This window comes from Symphalangus syndactylus, chromosome 24 (genome assembly GCF_028878055.3).
Source record: "Symphalangus syndactylus isolate Jambi chromosome 24, NHGRI_mSymSyn1-v2.1_pri, whole genome shotgun sequence".
NCBI lineage: Eukaryota > Metazoa > Chordata > Mammalia > Primates > Hylobatidae > Symphalangus > Symphalangus syndactylus.
This window is the reverse complement of record NC_072446.2, coordinates 21,083,881-21,103,234: the sequence shown is the minus strand read 5'-3', so window position 1 is coordinate 21,103,234 and position 19,354 is coordinate 21,083,881. Positions and strand designations below refer to the sequence as shown.

General features: G+C 47.9%; 1 protein-coding gene across 8 annotated transcripts in view; it reads right to left on the bottom strand.

Moving 5' to 3' along the window:
- Positions 1 to 19,354, bottom strand: part of NFATC2 (nuclear factor of activated T cells 2) — a 154,485-nt gene that overhangs the window by 59,732 nt on the left and 75,399 nt on the right. For all 8 annotated transcript variants that reach the window (XM_063634203.1, XM_055266585.2, XM_055266589.2 and 5 more), the window contains exon 6: positions 5,108 to 5,248. In XM_063634203.1, coding sequence (XP_063490273.1) covers positions 5,108 to 5,248 — 141 coding nt within the window. The remainder of the gene's footprint in view (positions 1 to 5,107; positions 5,249 to 19,354) is intronic.

Genomic DNA, 19,354 nt, shown 5'->3' with positions numbered 1-19,354 from the left:
TTCACCTGGGATTCTTCAGTTAGGCATGAAAGGGTCAGAAATGTATCCTCTTGATGCCAGAAACACGCTGGAGAATTCAAACTGCTGCCCAGAGCGGTGAAGTGGTTAATTCAAGGATCTCTATCACCACAAAATGGTTAAGCCTGTGGCTCAGAGCAGCTGAAGGGTCTTCATGCCAAATTAACCTGGTTCTAAGCTTTTTAAGCATAGAATAGCAGAGTCCAAGGTGTGGGGTCTAGAGCCAGGCTGCCTGAGGTGAAATCCCACCACTGCCCTTTATCAGCTGTGTGATCTTCACTAAGTTACTTCTCTGTGCTCAGTTTCTCATCAGTAAAATTGAGAAAACAGTAGTCTATCTTTTAGGGCTCTTATGAGGGATCAGATTAGCTAGCACATAGAAAGTGCTTAGAATAAGGCCTGGCACGTAGTTCATTATTAATGAATTACTAATTACTAAATTACTAATAATGTTCATTATTAGTACTTATTACTGTTTTTCAATGTCTCTTGCTTCCATGAGATAAAGTCTTATCTTTTTCTACAGCCAAAATATAATGATGATAATAAAAAAGCTAACATCTAATGAGCATGTTCAATGTTCTGAGCCCTATGCAAAGCACCCAACCTGTATAATCCCATTTAATCTTGCCTCCCAAGAGAAGTAAATCATCATCTGTATCTTACAAAAGAGGAAATGTCAGCTCAGAGAGGTAAAGTAACTTACTCAGAACGACACAGCTACTAAATGCAGATCAGGGATTTGAACCCAGGCCATCCGACCTCAGAGCTGTGCTGGTGACCACTGTGGGTTACAGCCCCCCAAATCTCTCCCAGCCTAGGCCAGCACCTGGGGCAGTATGTGTCAACTGAATGATGACTATGTCCTGAGCAATGAATACCGCAAGACCGTAAAAATAATAACAAAAGCACATGCCTGTAATCCCAAATGGGAGGCTGAGGCAGGAGGATCACTGGAGTCCACTATGTTGAACTCACTATGTTGCCCAAGAGTTCAAGGCCAGCCTGGGCAACATAGTGAGACCCCATTTCAAAAAATAACGATGAACATCCCATGAGCACTAAGTGCATGCTGCTTATTTACATATTTAACTCTAGGAAAGAAAGACTGTCACTATCTCATTTTACAGACAGGGAAGCGGAGGCCCAAAGAGGTTGAATGACAGGTCAATGCTGAATATCACCTGTGGACGAGTCCCCTGGATTCTCCAAGCTAAACTGTCTGCTTCCCACGGGTGCCAGCTTAGATGAGACCACACACGGAAAGTGGCAGGCAGTGGCCAATAATAGGAGCTGTGATTATTACTCTTGTTCTTAACAGCCAACTTTTCACAGCTGAAACAGGCTCTGTGTGTTCCTGCCTTCAAGAGGTAAATATGGAACTTCTTCTGAAACCAAGAGAATAGAAGCTAGAGAATAAATGCCATTCATTCATTCCACAAATGCTTAATTGATGCCCTTAGATAGCTTCAGAATAATTAAACTCCCAGAGTGCTTAAAAGCTGGCTGGCTCCTAACTCCATAAGGAACTTCGTAGGATGCAGCCTCAAACTCTTCCCTGCACAGTTATATCAGCAACAAAAAGATTTCAGTGTAAATAGAGACCACTCAGCCAACAGAGCCCTGTGTGGCTGGATCAGCCCCTCAAGGCAAAGCAGGCAGAGGCCAGGCCTCCTCCCTGCACCCCACTTTGCAGGACAGCTCAGGGGAGCTGTGCAGGCATTCCGCCAAGCAGACGCTGGGCCTGAACTGCTGAGATGCACAGGGGAAGGCTTAAGGTGACTCTGATTCTGATTTTTCCCTCATGCTCTTCTTTTCCTTTCCTTGTCTTTCCTGAAAATTTCTAAGCCGTAGAACGGTGGTTGTTGACCAGCGGCAATATTGCCCCCCCAGGGCAAATTTGGCAAGGTCTGGAGACATTTTTGGTTGTCACAACTTGGGCCGCACTACTGGCGTCACGTGGGTGGAGGTCAGGGATGCTGTTGAACATCCTACAGTGCTCAGGGCAGCGCCCCTGCCAAGTCATTATCTGGGCCAAACTGTCAATAATGCTGAGGCTAAAAATGTGGTATAGACCAGGGGTCTTCAATCCCAGACCACAGACTGGTACTAGGTGCACAGCAGTAAGTGAGTGGCGGGCGAGAGAGCGAAGCTTCATCTGTATTGACAGCCACTCCCCATCGCTTGCATTACCGCCTGAGCGCTGCCTCCTGTCGGATGAGCCTGCCATTAGATTCTCACAGGAGCATGAACCCTATTGTAAACTGCGCTTGCAAGGGATCTAGGTTGTGCCACGCCTTATGAGAATCGAATGCCTGATCATCCGTTACAGTCTCCCGTCACCCCCAGATGAGACTATCTAGTTGTAGGAAAACAAGCTCAGGGCTCCCACTGATTCTACATGATGGTGAGTTGTATAATTATTTTATTGCATATTACAATGTAATAATCATAAAAATAAAGTACACAATAAATGTAATGTGCTTGAATCATCCTGAAACCATCAGCCCATCTCCCCAACCCTTGGAAAGAACTGTCTTCCATGCAACTGGTCCCAGGTGCCAAAAAGGTTGGGGACTGCTGGTGCAGTCTTCTTGCCTGGAGCAGACTTTACTTCATCACCTCCGATCCCTCAAGCAACGCTACTCTCCTCAGCTCACTCAACTCACCGCCACCTGGGTGCATGTGATTCAAATCACCAGAGGCCCCCCATTCACCGGACTCTCAGGCTGACCTCGGGCTCTGTGACCTTCATAGCACTGCCTCTGCTGACCCTTCCCAAGTTTCCTTCCCTTGGTCTCCAGGTCACCAGACTCCCGTGGTTCTCCTCCTCCTGCTGTGGCAGCTCCTCCTCTGCCACCTTTAAAGGATGTGGCTCTCAGTTTTCTAAGCCTCCCCTTCTCATACTGGAGGCCATCCTGGGAGGTCAGAGCCAATTTCCAGGACTTCACCTTGGATCTCATTGCTGACAGCTCCCAAGACAACATCTGCAGCCAGGATTTGGTTTCTTAGTCTAGACCACGTGGCCACGTACCTCCCAATCTCTTGCCTTTCCACAGAGGTGAGATCATGGTTCATCCAAGAAGGCCCATGGGTACATGAGACTCAACACTTCCACTTCTAAAATGAAACCCGTCCTCCCAGCCCAACCTCATCCCCACACAGACCTCCTCTCCTACGTGCTAAATCTCAGCTGGCCAAGTGCACCACATGAACAAAACAATCTCGACACAACCTCTTCCCCTTCCCCATCCACAGCAGCTCCAGAAAAACAGCAGCAGCCCCTGCCCCTTACCGAGCACTTCTGGTGCTAAGCCTACTTGCTCTAATTCATTCAGACCTTACCTTTGCGGGTAGGCACTGTCACTGTCCCTCCTTTTCAGGGGATAGATGATGGAAGAGTTTCCACAGGTGACACTGCCAGTGAGCAGGAGAGCAGCCTGGGTGGCACGCAGCCTGCCTGGTGCCTGTCCCAGCCACCTGCATTCTTAATGCCTCTCTACACCACTACGTCCCATCAAACCTCAGTGACGTCTGCCTTCTAAACCACTCCCGACCCATCCCTGCATCTCCCTTCCCCACTGCCACAGCCTTACTTAATACCTTTTTTGTTATTTTTCACAAAGGCATCATCAAACTCTTTTAAAATAAATTCTGCCTCTCGTTATGCTTCCAACTGTGAGAATGCAGTTATCACACCCCGGTCACATGTCCAGCCCATCCCAAAAGGATGATTTGTGTGAGACTGGAAGAAGCACTCTTTGCCTGAGACAGTCTGCTTCCCCCTGCCAGAAGTTGTCTTACTAATGTGTAAACTGGTGATGTATCCAATTTGAATGGCAGCCCTCAGAGGAGGGGCCCTTGTGCACTGCACAATCCCTCCAACTGGAGAACTCACCCGTTATATTCTCAGATTGTTCTAAGGACAATAAACAAACAGACAAACATCAACACCCCTTTGAAGTAACCTACTGAAATCATGTCTATTAAGGAAAAAGAAAATTGGTTCTAGTATCCAAAATAAGTGTCCCAAGTTATTTGAGCTAATTTCCTTCTAACAACACATTTGTTTCATTAATTATTGCTTAATCTGATATTTTCCTACTTCAGATCAGCATCTTTTCTACCACATACCCACTGAAAAAGACACAGATAGTACACCAAAGAAAGAATATACATGGTGAATAAACAAAACGTTATGCCTCTCAGAGCAAGGAAATGCAAAGTAGAAAGAAGTACCAATTCCACAATGATTTCTTTTTAATTTAAAAAAATGGTATTTCTGGGATGGGGGTGAAACTATGACTGACATGATGACAACTTCAATTTGTAGATTTCCGGAAGGTAGTTTAGCAATATGTATTTAAAGTCCTCAGAATAACTAGCCAAAATTCCACTGCTGGGAATAAACCCTAAATAAACTAAAAAGATATACATATAGATTCATGTACAAGATTAATTAATTCTAGAAGCATAAGCTGATTAACTGCAGAACTACTTATAATAAAAATACAAGTAGCCAATATTAATTGGCTTATGCTGTACTTGGCACTATTACAATTACGTGACATGTATTAGCTCATTTAACCTCCATGACAACTTTATGGGATAAGACATTTTGTTACTATCATTTTATACATTAGGAAATTAAGGCACAGAAAGGTTAGGTAATATGCCTCGGATCACAAAGCAAGCAGATAACAAACCCAGAATTTGAACCCAAGATATCCAGGGCCAGAGTATGCATGCTTTATCACTGTGCTGTTTGGCCTCCCTTCTTGATAATAGCAAAAAGTTTTAAAAATTTCCTTCCTTATATAAAAAAGTAATTTTTAAAAAAGGGTTGAGGGTGGGAGATAATCTCGTTTTCCGTCAAAATGACCTAGAAGAGTTAAAATGCAGAATGGCACATTCATGCAATGGTGAACGGTATGACCATCACAATCCCTGAAGACACGCTGAGTAAAAAGAGCAGGGTATAAAACTGCACGGTGGGATCTACCCCGCAAAACCAAGTTGTATAGAATAAAGAGATGGTCACTTTTGCATGGTTCTGAGGGACAGAGAAAGAGCTCAAAAATCCACTGACCTGTGGTCTTCTCAGTAAACACAACTTTGGACTCGGCCGTAAAGTTCTGCCCCGTGAGGATCATTTGCTGGCCGCCATAGACCAGGCAGCTGTCCGTGTCTTGTCTTTCAACCATGGGCAGCTCGTGAGCAGATCGCTGGGCTGCAGGCAAAAGAGAGAGAAGTCACTGTGATAAGGGGAGATGTCCGCTCAAAAGAGGAGGTCTGATTTCATGGTACTGAGATATGACATGCTCTGCCCACCTGTGTCACCTGTTGTTATCTAAAATGTGGAACCATCACCCCTGACAGTCAATGACTGTACAAATGTTATGCCTTGTGAAAGTGCTCTAAGTCATTTGAGCTAATTTCCCTCTAACAACACATTTCGTTTTCATGAATCAAGGGACTTCCCTCTAACAACACATTTCGTTTTCATGAATCAAGGGACAGAGGCCTGTTCTCCTTACAGGAAGCCAGAGGCTGCCTGTTGCCCTTATAAGGAGGACAGGTACATGAGAATTGGTTTTCTTTATCCTTTTATAAAGGGATGGGCAAATAAACTTCTTTATAAGAGGTTTCCTTTGTTAAAGTATATCCTTTCTTTGTACATTTGATGTCAGCCAAAACACAAAGGCATCATGTATGCTAAGCTTAGGATATAGTACCTGAAGGGTTTAGACATATTGACTTTGGAATTCATTTATGATCTTTAACATAGTCTTTAAGACATCCATGATCAACCCCCATGATGTCCTTTTCTAGAACTCTCCCTCATTCACTCTGTTCCAGCCACACTTCTAGAACATTCTGTCTCTCAGACATACTCAGCACACTCCTACCTTTGAGCATCTGCACTTTCTAGTGTCTGTCCTCCCCAGTTACCTGCATGTCTCCCTTCTTCACTTCTTGCAGGTCTCTACTCAGCTGTCACCTCCTCTGGGAGGCTTATTTAACCCACCCCAACCCCTCCCGAGAGTTAAAACAGCAGTACCCAGCCCAGTCCCTCTCTCTCATTCTCTGTCACCTTTGCTTTCTCTGTCCTACTTTGCTTTTCTCCATAGAGCTTTTCACTTTCAGATACATTATATGTGGCTTGTATTGGTTTATCTTCTTTCATCTTTAACCTACTAGCATATAAGCCCAGGAAGGAGGGGCTTTGCTTTGTGTACTGCTGTAAGCCTAGACCAGGAATAGTGCTGAGAACCTAGGAGGAGAACGTACTAGTTGGTGGGTGGGTGGGGGGATGGATGGATGGATGGATGGATGGATGGATGGGTGGGTGGGTGTGTGGGTAGTTGGATAGATGGGTGGATGGATGGATGAGTGGATGGGTGGGTGGGTGGATGGATGAATGGGTGGGTGGATGGATGAATGGATGGGTGGATGGGTGGATGGGTGGATGGATGGGTGGATGGATGAGTGGAAGGGTGGGTGTGTGGATGGACAGATGGGTGGGTGAGTGGATGGATGGGTGGGTGGATGGGTGGGTGGATGAATGGATATGAATATGTGTGTATCTCCCAATATGTATTCTCAATTCATCTATTTACATCTATGTCCTCATCTATATTTTAATAAATGAAAAACGGAGGAACAGGACAGGCCTCTGCTGAGCACTAAACCAGAGTGCTAGAGTTGAATGCCCATAGCAACCCTCTGAGGAAGGAAGTATTAAAATGATTCACATTTGACTGGGGAGAAAACCAAAGCTAAGAGGAGTAAAGTCACCGCTTGGCCAAGGATCCATGGTGAAGCTTATATTTGAACCCTCAAAAGCAGGTTTCTCCAGCTCCAGAGCCCAATCTCTTAGGTTAACTAGCCAGCCACCTATTCCAGAAGCCAGGCTGCAGAAAAGAATGAAAACCTGCTCCAGCCACCTTCCCAGGGCAGGCGAGAAACAGATCCCAGCCACAGCCAGGGCCCCACCTCCTCAGGCCTCTCTCCTTCCAGCGTGGGCCAAGAGGCCAGGCCCGCCCCCTGGGGTGAGTCAGTCTGAGCTCTTGGCATTCCTCCCCAAGCCCAGAGAACTGGGCAGAGGGCCAGCCCCTTCCATGCCAGGAGCCTGCGGACCTCCCCATCCGGGAGCCTGGGCAGCAACCGCGTGAGGCCCACGGCCCAATTCTAACCCTTCCCTCCTGCCTTGCCTGGGCCTCCAGGCCACTGGCATCCCCCTGCATCTGCTGGGGCCACTCAATGGAGCAACGACGCACTTGGCAACATTTCAGGAGTCGCCGTGCACCAGCCAGAGGCTTCCAGACACTCCACCTCGAGAGTGCCACCCAGCAGCGACTCAAACCAATCCCCTGATGGCTTTTCCCACCCCCACCTCAGCCCAGGCACCCTCTTTTCCCAGAGACCCACCTGCCAGCGCTGCCCCAGGGGCTGCCGGCTACAAGGATATATTACAAAGACCTCTCCACAGAAGCTGCTAATCTCTCCCACAGGGGCTGGGTTATTAATCCTTTCTTTCAATATCAAAGTTTTGTGATGATTTCCTAATTGAGCTGCCACAAATGAGATTTATTAGCAGCAAGAACAGCAGCTGCAGGTTCAGGCTTTGAAGATCTGCCTTTGACGAAATTGGGGAGCAGCTGGGGGCTTTTGGCCCCAGGGATGGGTGGTGCAGTGGTGAGAGCATCCCACCCATTTTACAGGTGGAAAGCCTGAGTCATCGCTACTGGGCAAGCCAGCCCAAGACTCGCGGCCAGGAGGGCTGGGGACTGGAAGGGGCTGCAAGCTCTCAGTGCTGGGCGGGAGGCTGGCGCGGACAGTTGGGCTGTGAATCACTGCACGATGCTGTGAACACAGCTCCTCTCTTTCCTGCGGCAGCCTCATTGCTTCTCCCTTCAAAGCCTCATAGTCTCAGCAACCAACAGATTCAACCTTTGCCAAGTCTGCATTTCCTACCTCCCTACCTGAAGGAAAACTTTTTTTTTTAAATGAAAATTTAAAGAGACAGAAAAAAGAGAAAACAGTGAGAGTCTAGTCCAGCTGCCTGGATGCCTTTAGCTATATTCTAGTCTCACAACTCCAAGTGCGGGCCAGGGGCGTTGGCATCACTGGAGAGCTTGTTAGACATGCAGTGCACCTCGGGCCCCACCCCAGACCTGCCCAGCCCAGATCTGCAGTTTTACAAGGAGCCCATGTGATTCTTGTGCACTATCAAGTTTGAGAAGCTCTGTTTAGCCCTGGCCAATTAGAATGGGAAGTTAAAAATACTGACACCCAGGCCCTCCCCCTCCTTTTTTTTTTTTTTTTTTGAGACACGGTCTTGCTCTGCCACCCAGGCAGGAGTACAGTGGTGGCATCATGGCTCACTGCAGCCTCCGCCTTCTGGGCTCAAGTGATCCTCCCACCTCAGCCTCCCGAGTAGCTGGCATTACAGGTGTGTGCCACCACATCCTGCTTATTTTTGTAGAGACAGGGTTTTGCCATGTTGCTCAGGCTTGTCTTGAACTCCTAGGCTCAAGCGAACTGCCTGCCTCGGCCTCCCAAAGTGTTGGGATTATAGGCATGAGCCACTGTGTCCAGCCCAGGGCCCAATTCTAAAGCAAGGTCTCTCAACCTTGACACTATTGCCATTTGGAGCTGGATAATTCTTTGTTGTCAGCAGGCAGGGGGTGTCCTGGGCATTGTACAATGTTTAGCAGCATCCCTGGGTTCTACTTATCAGATGCCAGGAGCACCCCACCCCCCAGCTGTGACAACCAAGATTGTCTCCAGACAAGGCTGGATATCCCCTGGGGAAGAGGGGTGCAAAATTATCCCTGGTTGAGAACAGCTGTTCTAGAGATTCTGACTTAAATGGTCTGAGGATCAGGACCCCAGCATCGTTTTTATCCTAAAAAAAAAAAAAAAAAAAAAAATCTTCAAGCCAGGTGCGGTGGCTCACGCCTGTAATCCTAGCACTTTGGGAGGCCAAGGCAGGCGGATTGCAAGGTCAGGAAATCAAGACCATCCTGGCCAACATGGTGAAACCCGTCTCTACTAAAACTCCAAAAAAAAAAAAAAAGAAAGAAAGAAATTATCTGGGCATGGTGGCATGCATCTGTAATCCCAGCTACTCAGGAGGCTGAGGCAGGAGAACTGCTTGAACCGGGGAGGCGGAGGTTACAGTGAGCAGAGATCATGCCACTGCACTCCAGCCTGGCGACAGAGCGAGACTCCTCTCAAAAACAAAAAAAATCTTCAAATGGTTCCAAGAGGCCACAGCCAGGTTTTATCTGTGGTACCATCACTGCAGGGTAATACAGGGCCCTGGGAGCTGCAAGAGAATACATCATTAACTGCTGCTTGGGCTCCAGGGTCAGAAAGCCATCGTTTTGAGTCCTGCATCTGCCATCCCTGCTCTGTGACCCTGGGCAAGTCACTTCACCTGAGTCACAGATGCCTCCTCTGTGAAGTCATAACAGTACCTGCCCTCATGGGTCTGCTTCAAGCAGTACAAGACCCTGCATATGAATATATGGACGCGGTCAGTACATAGACAGTAAAATATCAAATATCAACCCAAATGGTCATGCATGGATACATAGATAAACAAAGCATGGTCTATCCATGCAGAATGTTACTCAGTCATGAAAAGGAATGAAGTGCTGGTTCCATGCCATGACATGGGTGGACCTTGAAACCATTAAGTGAAGTGAAAGGAGCCAGACACAAAAGGACAAATGGCATATGATCCCATTTATGTCAATCGGCCAGAACAGGCAAACTCAGAGAGACGGAGAGCAGATCGGGGCTCACTGTAGGTGGAAATTGGGCAGTGCCTGCTAATATGTGAGGCGTTTCTTTTTCTGGTGATAAAAAAAAGTTCTGCAGGCCAGATGGGGTTTTCTCAGCCTGATGTCACTCTGTCCAGGTTCAAGTTCTGTCTTCATAGTTTACTAGCTGTGTGGCCTTCGAGTGGCAGCTCTCTGTGCCTCAGTTTCCTCATAAGCAAAAATGATAAAGTTTGGCTGGGCGCGGTGGCTCAGGCCTGTGATCCCAGCACTTTGGGAGGCCGAGGCAGGTAGATCACCTGAGGTCAGAAGTTCGAGACCAGCCTGACCAATATGGTTAAACCCCATCTCTACTAAAAAATACAAAAATTGGCCGGGCCTGGTAGCATGTACCTGTAATCCCGGCTACTCGGATGGCTGAGGTGGGAGAATCGCTTGTACCCAGGAGGCGGAGGTTGCAGTGAGCTGAGATCACGCTACTACACTCCAGGCTGGGCGACAAAGCAAGACTTCATCTCAAAAAAACAAAAAACAAAAAAAAAAGTTCTGCAACTACAGAGTAGTGGTAGTTGCACAATATTGTGAATGTACTTCATGCACTGAATTGTATACTTTAAAATAGCTAAAATGGTAAATTTTATGTTTATTTTACAATAGGAGAAAATATCCTATATAAGGCAAAACAGCCCATGCTTAGCACACAGTAACAGCTGAAGACATGATAGTCTTTGCTATCGCTGACTTTCAAAAATGCCCCTCTTTTTCTTCCTAAGTTATTTTCAAAACACTTTATTTGCTTAAACCCTTAAATCATAGCCCTACAGCAAGGAAGACACTATTACTCCCATCTAGAGAGGAGAGGACAGCTGCTCAGAGCTCAGCTTCAGTGAAGGGCAGCACCTGCTCTTGGTGAAGGCTACAGTGTTGGACACCCCCCTGGGTGATCCTTGTAGGGGTTTTCACAGCTCTGAGCCTCAGTCTCCCCATCTGTAAAATGGGGCTGTTAACAGTCCCACTTCACAGGTCATTATGAGGATTAAATGAGTTCATCAAAAGTGTGTCTGGCTTAATAAACATGGGTCAGCAAGGTTAGCAACAATAAAAGCTATAGCTTCTGAGAGGCTGTGCCAGCCACAGACACTGTTGTCTTATATATTTTACCATATATGTACCAAACATATGCATGTGTGTACACAGGTCACCTCTGTGGTCACTGCTGTTCTCAGTGAATCCTGAGCCATAACCCAGGTTTTTTTTTTTTTTTTTTAAATAGAGACTGGATGTAGCCATGTTGCCTAGGCTGATGTCAAACACCTGAGCTCAGGCGATCCACACGCCTCGGCCTCCCAAAGTGCTGGGATCATAGGCATGAGCCACTATGCCCGGCCCAGGTTCCTTGACCCCAATTGCCAGTGTTTCTCAAAGTGTGGCTCCCAGGTCACCTGCAGCAGAATCTTCCCCCAGCAACGCAGGGTCAGAAGGTGCTAGACAAAAATGCAGACGCCTAGGCCACATCCCTCACCCTCTGTGCCCCAATCTCTTGGGCAGAGGCCAGACATTTGCATTTTAACAATCTTTCTGGGTGACTTGTCATGCACATTTGCTTAAAAGCTAAAAATAAAAAAATTTAAAAAAAAAAGAAATAGCCAAAAAAAAAAAAAAAAAAAAAAGCCAAGTTCCACACTTAAGAGGTCAGCTGAGGACGGGGAACTCCTCCAGGGCAGGCCCCAGTCCTCAGAGAACCCAGAGGCAAAGCAATTAGCTTTTGAAAGAGGAACTGAAGCCAGCGCACAGCAGCCCAAATTACCCTCCTGAGCTCTACTTCTCTATTGCTCTCTGATGCAACCTCGGTCACCTATGGCTGCTAATTGGGGTGACAGGTCCAGGGTGGGTGGGAGGGCTCTGAGGAAGCCCAGTGGGCCTCCCAGGCTTGCACCCACCCTCCTCATCAGTCCCCCTTTCTCCCATTCATTTCTGAGATTGCAAACCGCATAGCCTGCCGTTTTCCAACCAAACTAGGCACCTTGCTTTTAAAGTCATCTTTGAGGGCCTGGCTCAGGCCTGCGGGTGAAGTCCTGACCTCTGCCTCCAGCTTAAGCTTCAAGGTGGCCCCTGCAAAGTGACTTCCCCAGGCTTCCCTCCTACCCCTGGATTCTGGCACATCATAAAGTGGCTCGGGGGGCTCTTGTATTTTACGAGCTCTGAATCAACAGGACGCTGTTGGTTTAACCAGTTTGGGTGTTTACTTTCTCTTGCAACTGTGCCCACCTGCAGCACAGCAGCAGCCACCGCAAAGGTTCGGCGAAGAAAACTTACACCAGCACAGGGTTCCCCCACATCAGCCCAAGTGGGCCTGGAAATGGGATGTTATTGCCTGACTATCTGAAATTCACCGTCAAGCCGGGTGGCCAAGAATTACAATCTATCCAAGAACCTCAGGAGAGACTGGTTAGAGAAATTCGCTCCTGCAGAGAGGGCAGGTTCTGTTAATAACAGCGGACAGGCTGGGCGCAGTGGCTCACCCCTGTAATCCCAGCACTTTGGGAGGCCAAGGTGGGCAGATCACTTGAGGTCAGAAGTTCGAGACCAGCCTGGCCAACATGGTGAAACCCCATCTCTGCTAAAACTACAAAAAAAGTTAGCTGGGCGCGGTGGTGCGTGCCTGTAATCTCAGCTACTTGGGAGTCTGAGGCAAGAGAATTGCTTGACCTGGGAGGTGGCGGTTGCAGTGAGTTGAGATTGCACCACTGCCCTCCAGCCTGGGTGACAGAGCAAGACTCTGTTTCAACAATAAAAATAAATTTAAATTTAAAAAATAACAGGCCAGGCAGGGTGACTCATGCCTGTAATCCCAGCACTTTGGGAGGCTGAGGCTGGCAGATCACCTGAGGTCAGGAGTTTGAGACCAGCCTGGCCAACATGATGAAACCCCATCTCTGCTAATAATACAAAAAAAAAAAAAAAAAATAGCTGGGCATGGTGGCATGCACCTGTAATCCCAGCTACTCGGGAGGCTGAGGCAGGAGAAGTGCTTGAACCTGGGAGGCAGAGGTTGCAGTGAGTCGAGATCACGCCACTGCACTCCAGCCTGGATGACAGAGCGAGACTCTGTCTCAAAAAACTAAAAATAAATAGCAGACAATTACAAATGCTATAAAGACTACAGATTGCAGGCACATCATATACACATTTTTAAAAATATTATAAAATACCCACACCAGGAAGCAATTTAGGGTTCACACGTAAAAGTAACATTCTAATTTTGGGATTTTGAGCAAGACACTTAATTTCTTTGCCTCTGTTTTTCATCTATAAAATGGGAATATCACAGCACTAACCTCACTGGGCTGCCCGCAGATTACGTGAGCTAATCCATGGCCTGCGTGGCATCTCATCAGGACTCAGTGAATGTTAGTTGTGTTTATTTTTATTGCTAAACTTCACGAGACCACAAAGCAGGAATCACTCCCATTTTAGAGAAGACATTGATCGTCCCAGAGGAGAAGGAATAAGCTTGGGAGCTCACAGCAAACGGAGAGGCAGAATTTGGAGCTACACTGTGGGATTCCACTACCCCATGGGCCCCTCTGCAGTGAAACGGAGGACTTCGTGGGAAAGACACCGGCCAGCCCAGGCAAGAAGGTTCCTCCCATTGGTCATCGTTCTGGCCCAAGCACTGAGCAACCCTGGCCTCGGTGCTCCAGCTGCTGTCAGCCCTTCTTGTCTCTGTATCAGGCCCCATCCTTGGCCGTGAGCCTGGTCTGGCTGGGTCTGGCTTGGCCCAGAATGTGCTGCTGACTCAGGCATCTCCCGGGAGAGGCTGTGAGCAGGGCCAGCAGACAGGCCCCTCAGCCTCCACCCTGGCTGTTCCCTGGGTCTTCCCTGGGAAGTGGGGGGGGAACCAAAACCTCCCTTAGTGTGGGGCTCACCTCTTTGAGGGAGCCACTAAGTTCCACAGCAAGGGAGTGGGGTATGATGTGTGCAAACGCATGGGACACACAGTGAGTGACAAAGTTCTAGCTGTGGGCCCCGGTGGGGGGCCCTCGGCTTCAGCTTTCTCATATGGAGAAATGCAGCAGTAGCGCCCCTCCTGTGAGACTTTCCTATCTCATCCACTCCACAGGACGTCAGGGAGAGTAGCAGCTGCTGTCTCTCCTCCGATCAGATCATTACTCTACCATTCCAATGTACTAACAGGCACCCTCTTCAGAATATTCCCAGATCCAGTGGGAATATTCTCAGTGATCCAGAGCTCATCAGCCCAAGACCTGATGAGCTCTGGATCACTAAGGAACCCAGGCAGCCTGGACAGAGAAAAGAGGACGGCTTGAACCCCAGCTCTGCCCCCGCCTTGCCAGCCGTGGGACTGCAGCAAGTCACTCATCCTTCGGAGCCTCAGCCTGCAGGCGCCCACACCCTGCAAGGGTGCTTTTCTGTGCCTCCATCACTGGCATGTAATCAAATGCTTCTGAACAAATAACTGAGCAAACATTTAAGATGGGCCTTCTGAGGTTATGATGAGGATGGAAATGAGTTAACCTCAGTGCATCTGTGGGCACATCGTAGGTGTTCAGAAGGGCACTCTGCCTTCCCAGCTCCCTCATAACTAGCCCAGTAAAGGGCCGGGCAGGTAACTATTTCAATCAGCACAGAAGCCACCCCAATCCTGGGCTCTCCAAAAAAAACAACTTTCCTCCACTCACTCATCAGCTGGCCCACCCCACTGGGCCAGATAACTATCGGGGTTCCTTCCCAGCAGCAGGGTGTGTTGCAGGCTGTCTGCTCGACTCTTCACACCGGCCTACTGCTGCCTGGGTTTCAGACTCCTGCAGTGACAGGGTGTCAGCCAGAGGTATGTAAAGCCTGCTTTACAGAACTACGGGAGGGCTGCAGGCAAGAAAACGAGATCCGTCCACACTGGGCCACCACAAAGGAGGCACTCGAGTTACCCTGTGGGATCATGTCTGGCATTTACTGTGTGAGACACACACGCATTGAACCGCCACCCCGAGGGAGGTACTATTATTCTTCCCATTTTACAGATAAGGAAAGCGAGGCACAGAGTGTTTCAGTCATCTCCCCAGGACTAAGCAGCCAGTAAGTGGCAGAGGCAGGATTTGAACCCAAGCTACCTGCTCCAGAGCCCACAGTCCTAACCGCCACTCTAAACTGCTTTTCCCCATCATGTGGCTTTCTGGCACTTCTGAAATAGGGCTTCTTGGTCACTTGCCTTGGAGAGCAGAGGCTGACAACGGCCTGGCCAACCTGCTCTCTGCCCAGTGCTCCAGTTTCATCCAAGATTTACCACTACAGGACCTTGAAGGAGACAATCTAGTGCCGGAGGGTGGGGGGATGGGGGGTGGGGTGGGCAGGTGCCCACAGCCCCCTGGAGGCCCTTGAGCTGGTCTCTGATTTATAATGAGATGATGCCACCCTTTGGGTTTCTGACCCAAATTAATCTATCACTCAATATGTAGCTAAGCCTTGATGCCCCGAGGCTCAGTGGGATGCAATGTCACCACTGGCTTGCCCCCTCACTAGCTGGATGGCCGCAGGCAAGCTCACTCCTCCACGCTACAGTTTTTCCAGCCTCTTCTCATACTGATTCAGCCACAATACAGAAGGTACTTGACACACAGCAGGTGATTAATAACTGCTCATTTCTCTACACCTCTTCCCTGTACCGTCCCTCTCATCTTCTTTCTTCCTTCATTCTGCCTTCAAGTATTGATTAGCACCCACTATGTGCTAGGCTGTGTGCTAAATGAATATTAAAATAGAAATCACAGCTGGGCGTGGTGGCCTAGGCCTGTAATCCCAGCACTTTGGGAGGCCAAGGCAGGTGGATCACCTGAGGTCAGGAGTTTGAGACCAGCCTGGCCAACATGGTGAAACCCCGTCTCTACTAAAAATAAAAAAATTAGCCGGGCTTGGTGGTGGCCTCCTGTAGTCCCAGCTACTCAGGAGGTTGAGGAACGAGAATCACTTGAACCCAGGAGACAGAGGCTGCAGTGAGCCAAGATCGCACCACTGCACTCCAGCCTGGGTGACAGAGTGAGAATCCGTCTCAAAAAACTATATATACAGAAATCACATCATGTCAACCCCCTACTTGGAACCCATGGCTTCCCATCCTAGTTAGAATAAAATCTGAATTCCCCAGCCTGGGCTCAGACCTCACGCTCAGACCTCACCTCTGACCCCTCGCCCCACCTGTAATACTCCACACAGTCCCCCAGGGTACCTTTCTCCTCCCTGGAGACCCCGAGCTTATCCCTGCCTCAGGGCCTTTGTACTGGCTATACTTCCCCGTGGACCAATCACTCAGGTCCTGGTGAACAAGCTCCACCCTCACAGGGGCCTTCCCTGATCAGCATGACAGACACATATTTAACCAGCCTACCAACATGGTGATGTTACTGTTCCCACATTCTCAAGCCACCAACCCGTGGTCCTTGTTATTTTCATCATGACACTTGGCTCTCAAATGATGTCTTTGCTTGTTTACTGTCTGTCTTCCCCACTAGAATGTAACCTTTGTGAGGGCAGGGACTTTGTTTTGTTCAGTGCTGTATCCCTAGTGCCCAGATCAGTATATATCACATGCCAAACGTATTTTTAGTTGAAAGAATAAATACTGGGAAGCCCACAATAATGACGTGGTCATTTCAGCTTCCAGCAGGAGCAGCTGAACAAGATGAGCATTTCTGATTCACAAACCGAAGCACAGTCAACATGCCATTCAGGCCTCCCTAATCCTTATTTGTTTTGAGATGGAGTCTCACTCTGTCGCCCAGGCTGGAGGGCAGTGGTGCTATCTCGGCTCACTGCAACCTCTGCCTCCCAGGTTCAAGTGATTCTCATGCCTCAGCCTCCAGAGTAGCTGGGTTTACAGGCGTGCACCACCACATCTGGCTAACTTTTGTATTTTTAGTAGAGATGGGGTTTCGCCATGTTGGCCAGGCTGGTCTCGAACCCCTGACCTCAAGTGATCTGCCCACTTCAGCCTCCCAAGGTGCTGAGATTCCAGGCATGAGCCACCACACCTGGCCCAGGCCTCCCTCCCTAATTCTAAGGGTTTCCTGAAGCAATGCTGCATTAGCACCCAACCCCCAGCTAGACCCAGGAGAGTAAAGTGAGGGATAAAACAGAAGGTGTGCAAGAAGCATCGGGGTCGTAGGTTTTCTAATCTTTTGCTTTCAGAAAAAAAAAGGCATAAGAAATAGCTGAATTTCCATAGGGAAAACAATGTAGGGAAAACAATGGAGCTGGACCCTACCCCACATGATACACAAAAACCAATCTGCATGGATCAGAACCCCAAACATGAAACCAGAACTGAAAAGCTTCCAGAAGAAAATGTAACAGAATGTCTTTGCTACCTTCAGATAGGCAGAGATTTCCTGCAGGAATGCAAAAAGTACTAATCTCAGAAGAAAAGAAAATGACAAATTTGGCTTCAACAAAATAAAATATGAATGTTCATAAAAAGACACTACCTGGGCTGGGCGCAGTGGCTCACATCTGTAATCCCAGCACTTTGAGAGGCCGAGGCGGGTGGATCGCCTGAGGTCAGGAGTTCAAGACCAGCCTGGTCAACATGGTGAAACCCCATCTCTACTAAAAATACAAGAATTAGCTGGGCCTGGTGGCAGTCGCCTGTAATCCCAGCTACTCGGGAGGGTGAGGCAGGAGAATTGCTTCAACCCGGGAGGTGGAGGTCACAGTGAGCCGAGATTGCGCCATTGCACTCCAGCCTGAGCAACAAGAGCGAGACTTAGTCTTAAAAAAAAAAAAAAAAAAAAAAAGACACAAGACATTACCTGAAAATAAACAGGTAAGCCACAGACGGGGGGGAAATATACACAAATCTGACAAAGGACTTATGTCCAGAATATATAAAGAACTGATGCATATTAACAATAAAAATATGAATAACCCAGTTAAAAGTGGGCAAATATTTGAACAGACAATTTACCAAAGAAGATACATAGGCCAGGCACGGTGGCTCATGCCTGTAATCCCAACAGTTTGGGAGATGGAGGCAGGTGGATCACCTGAGGTCAGGAGTTCAAGACCAGCCTGGCCAACATGGTGAAACCCCGTCTCTACTAAAAATATAAAAATTAGCCGGGCATGGTGGCAGGCGCCTGTAATCCCAGCTATTCCAGAGGATGAGGCAGGAGAATCACCTGAAGCTGGGAGGCAGAGGTTGCAGTGAGCCGAGATCACGCCATTGCACTCCAGCCTGGGGGACAAGAGTGAGACTCCATCTCAAAAAAATTAAAAAATAGAAGATACATAGATAGCCAACAAGCACCTAAATCATTAGTCACTAGGGAAATGCACATTAAAACCACAATGAGATCCCATTTTACTCTCATTAGAAGGGTTAAAATTTAAAAGACTGACAATACCAAATATTGGTGAGGATGTAGAGTAACTGGAACTCTCATACATCCTTGTTCACAGTGGAATATGATGTTGAAAATACATAAATAAAAACATACACATCCAAGTCCATTCCTAGGTCATTTACTCAAGAGAACTGAAAGCATTTGCTCACAAAAGGACTTGAGTAGGAATGTTCATAGTAGCCTTATCCATAAACCTAAGCCCCAGGAACAGACCAAATTTCTATCAATGGTAAATAAACAATTGTTATATTCATACAATTGAATAGTAGTGCTCAGCAATAATTAGGAATGCATTACTGAATAACACCACAGCAGTGACAGATCTCAAAAATAACATGCTGAGCAAAAACAGCCAGACCCAGAAGGGTACACACTGTATTAATTCCATTCTATAAAGTTCTAGAACAGGGAAGATTAATCAACCGTGATAGAAATCAGAACAGCGCTGCCTCCGTGTGTGGGCTTGAGGCGGCGGCCTTGGCTGAAGGGACATGGGGAACGTTCAAGAGTGAAGAAAGTGCTCCGTCTTGAGTGGTGGTTACGTGGGTATATGCGATTGTCAAAAATCACTGAACACTTACAATCTGTGCAATCTACTTCATCTTAATTATACCTCCATAAAAATATATATGTCACAAAGAGAGGCAGAGAGGGAAAACAGCATGTGAGAAAATCCATTTTCTAACCCACACCCCATACCCACTCCCAAGCCCTGCAAAATGAGCAAAGTGAATTTACATTCTGTGCCCTGAGCTGGCAGGGCTTTATCTGAAACTGCTTTACATGTTTTCTGAAATACACTGAGCAGAGAGGCCCATCTGCTGGGCAGGGAGAAAGCCATGGTGGCTTGGGCAGAGCTGCCTGGAGATATGGCTGGAGAGGTTCTGTTAAGTTCTCACAGGACCAGGTGTGTGCCTGTGGACGTCTCCTGTCTCATTGCAGCCTTTTTCTCCCCACTGGGCAGTGTGGAAACACAGCGCGGAGACCGTCACTATGTGCTGAGCCCCAGCAAACACTGCCTGGTTCCATCTTTACAGGACAGAGACTGACAAGTAAATTGGGTTGTCAGAGCACAAAGGGGGGGCACCCCATACCGTGTGGGGTCAGGGAATGCTTCCTCCTTGAGGA